This window comes from Macrotis lagotis, chromosome 3 (genome assembly GCF_037893015.1).
Source record: "Macrotis lagotis isolate mMagLag1 chromosome 3, bilby.v1.9.chrom.fasta, whole genome shotgun sequence".
Lineage (NCBI taxonomy): Eukaryota > Metazoa > Chordata > Mammalia > Peramelemorphia > Peramelidae > Macrotis > Macrotis lagotis.
The window spans coordinates 161,385,567-161,388,562 of NC_133660.1; the positions used below are offsets into that span (position 1 = coordinate 161,385,567).

Sequence of the window (2,996 nt, forward strand, 5' to 3'; positions counted from 1 at the left end):
GGTTGTACTCCCAGTTCACCAACTTTCTCAATTTCTAAGGTCTAAATCTTTACTCTATTCCAAATATGTATTGGGATAGTCATATCCTTGATCTTGCCATCACCATTAACTTATTCATACTACTTGCTTGATCCAAAACACCCAGATTCTATCTTTTATACTTTTATCTCTTACTTTGTCTCACTCCTACTGAGAAAGCTGATTTAATGAGTGAAGATCATTATTCAAATTCTAATTAGTATCAATCAATCTGATATGAATCTATGCTCTCTATATTAGGTCCCAGAGGCCTTTGTTTTATCTTGTCTTGGCGATCAATCCCTGTATTGTGGAAGTGATTCAACTGCATGAAAAGTCCTAATTTATTTTTGTGCCTCCAGACCAAACAAGTGACTATCTTTTGACCATTTTGTCAAGATGTATAGCCTGTCCTATCTCCCCCTGCCTAACATAAGAAGTAACCTATTTATTTTATGACCACTTGCTTAGTCAGTGTAGATGCCCTACACTTCACCCAATCTATGAACAAAGTCAATCAACCAATGAGATTCTATATTTCATCATGCTTTTTCATATTTGGGTACCAAACCTTATAAAAATAAGGTCCAAGAAGAAGGGGGCATCTCAGATCTGGAGGAAGATCTAAGGTCTGTTTCATTAGAAGGTACCATGGACCTTTAATAAAGTGTCATTGACTCAGAGCTCTGCATCAGTCTCTTTTATTGCAGGCAGGAAACCTTTCCTCCCCACACATTAGGAAGCCCATGAAGATTTTGATGAATACCTATTAAAGTCTAGGAAAGACACAAAATGAAGAGAAGCATTTTTCGTTTTGGAGGAGAAGACAGTAGATAATAGAGCTTAGAAGAAAAAAATATGAAAGAATGTAGTCTACTAGATGAGTAAATGTTAAATTGTTTTTGTAAGACATCAAAAAGTCACTAGTAAAACAAAGGAAAACAGCTTATTAAAACTCTTATTTACCCAACCCTAGCCCCTCATTCTTCTGAGAAAGAGATTTTGGTCAGCCACACTTGATCTTCCATTAATAATACCTTAGGAAATCTGCCACGTCTCCAAAGGCTTCAGTGAAACCACCTCTTCCAAACAGATTCTGTAGCTGAGCCCTAAGGATTGGTGAGATGGTTCCTTAGCTTCCACTTTTACTTTCACTGGTTTTCTGTGGAGGATTTTTGAAGAGCTTGTGTTTTTGTCTTAGTAATTCCATTTTTGAGATCAAAGTCATCATGTAGTCATCTCTGTCCAAATAGACTTTTTCTAGTTGCTGTCCTTCTACAATTTCCTCTACCTTCTTGGAGGTTTTAATGACTTCCCTGACAGCTTTTAGGTCTTGACTGTAGAGAGTCAGAGTCTCACATACAGATTGAAATAACAGGCCACACTGGTTGATGTTAGGTACTGAGGATTTACTATGGGATTTACTTTGTGTCCTCCATTCAGATTCACAGACATGGATAAAGGCAGTGAACAGCTGGTGGAAGTCTGAGAGGATCAGCCGGAAAGTCTGGCCAATGTTGCTGCTGCCTTTGCCGGGCATTTTCCCTTGAAAGACTAGAAATTCTGAGAGCTCCTCAAGCATTTCATTGAGCTCTTTCAATTTCTTAGAACATTTTTTCACCTTGCTTTCCCTTGACTTTAGATTTTCTTTTGTATCCAAGTGGTAGTCAATGTCCAATGGCAAAGGGCTCAGTTTGGGGTCTAGGATCTCCTGGAGATGTGAACTGAAAAACTTCTGTAGCAGTTTTTCATTTTCCTTCACTAAGTTGTTGAAGTTCTCTACACTCGAGTTGGTATATCCAGGACCCCAACTTCTGACCAAATCTAATAACTGTTTAAACAAACAGATCTGCCTTTTCACATTGCCATAGCCTTTGATGAGATTCTGGTCATGTGGTCCACACAACATCAGTTCATGACCTATTCTCACCAGTTCTGATATTTTCTTTTCAGCTTGAGAATCCTGAAAAGTAGCAAATAATTCTTCAGAGGGGGGATACAGTTTTGTAAATAGCCATTCCAGAATAGTCAAACGATAAACTGAAGGACTACATAGCAACTGTTTGATTGTTTTCAGTTCAGTGATATAAAGACCCTCAAGGAACGGGCACTTTATGTCCATAAGCCTCTTGAACACATCCAGAACCTCCAAAGTAAGGTAAGGATCCTCTTCTTCCTTTTCTAACTCTTCCATGTCTACTCCACATTCCTCCTCTTCTTCTGTCTCTTTTTCTTTTTCCCCTTCATCTTTCTTCTTTTTCTGATTTATTTGCCAAGTAACCAGCTTCTCACCACTACTGCCCCAGCTGTATGACCAGGACTCTGCCATCTTCCCAGACTTCCTACCCTGCTTGATCTAAGATTCTGATAGCCAGATCTGCCTTTTCATTGGTTGGAGTGAATACTCATTGTGACCAAGTTACTCTATTCCTTTCCTACTTTTCCCACTTTATCCCTTCTGCTCTAGACTACCTTTCTTCTCTTCACAACCTTCACAAAAGTTAAACAGATGATCTTTGTCTTTAGCTTGAATCCTGTTCCCTAAGTTCTGCTACCAATTCTGTGACACTGCATCATCTACCCTCTACTTCAACATGAATGATGGGTTCTGTTGAAGACAGTCTTACAACCATGTTGACTTGACTCACTACAAATTCCTGTTATTTCATATTATAGCTCAACTGGATCTTTCTGATTGGTACTCTATCTACAAAGCATCTGTTAAAAAAAAAAAAAAAACCTTTCCTAGGAGCAGCTAGGTGGTGCAGTGGATAGAGCACCAGCCCTGGAGTCAGGAGGACCTGAGTTCAATTCTGGCCTCAGACACTTAATAATTTGCCTAACTGTGTGACCTTGGGCAAGTCACAACCCCATTGCCTAGCCAAAAAAACCCCCAAAAAACCAAAACCAAAAAAAAAAACCCATTAAAACAAAATATACAAAGAGAGTGACTACAGTGAGCCAACAAATCAAAATTT

At 38.9% G+C, this 2,996-nt stretch overlaps 1 protein-coding gene across 1 annotated transcript; it reads right to left on the reverse strand.

The window, feature by feature from the left end:
- Positions 1–692: 692 nt before the first annotated feature.
- Positions 693–2,407, reverse strand: LOC141516295 (HAUS augmin-like complex subunit 7). Its single transcript, XM_074227454.1, is given in 1 exon segment — positions 693–2,407. A coding segment is annotated over 1 exon segment (1,257 nt). The 3' UTR covers positions 693–1,150.
- Between the last annotated feature and the right edge of the window lie 589 nt (positions 2,408–2,996).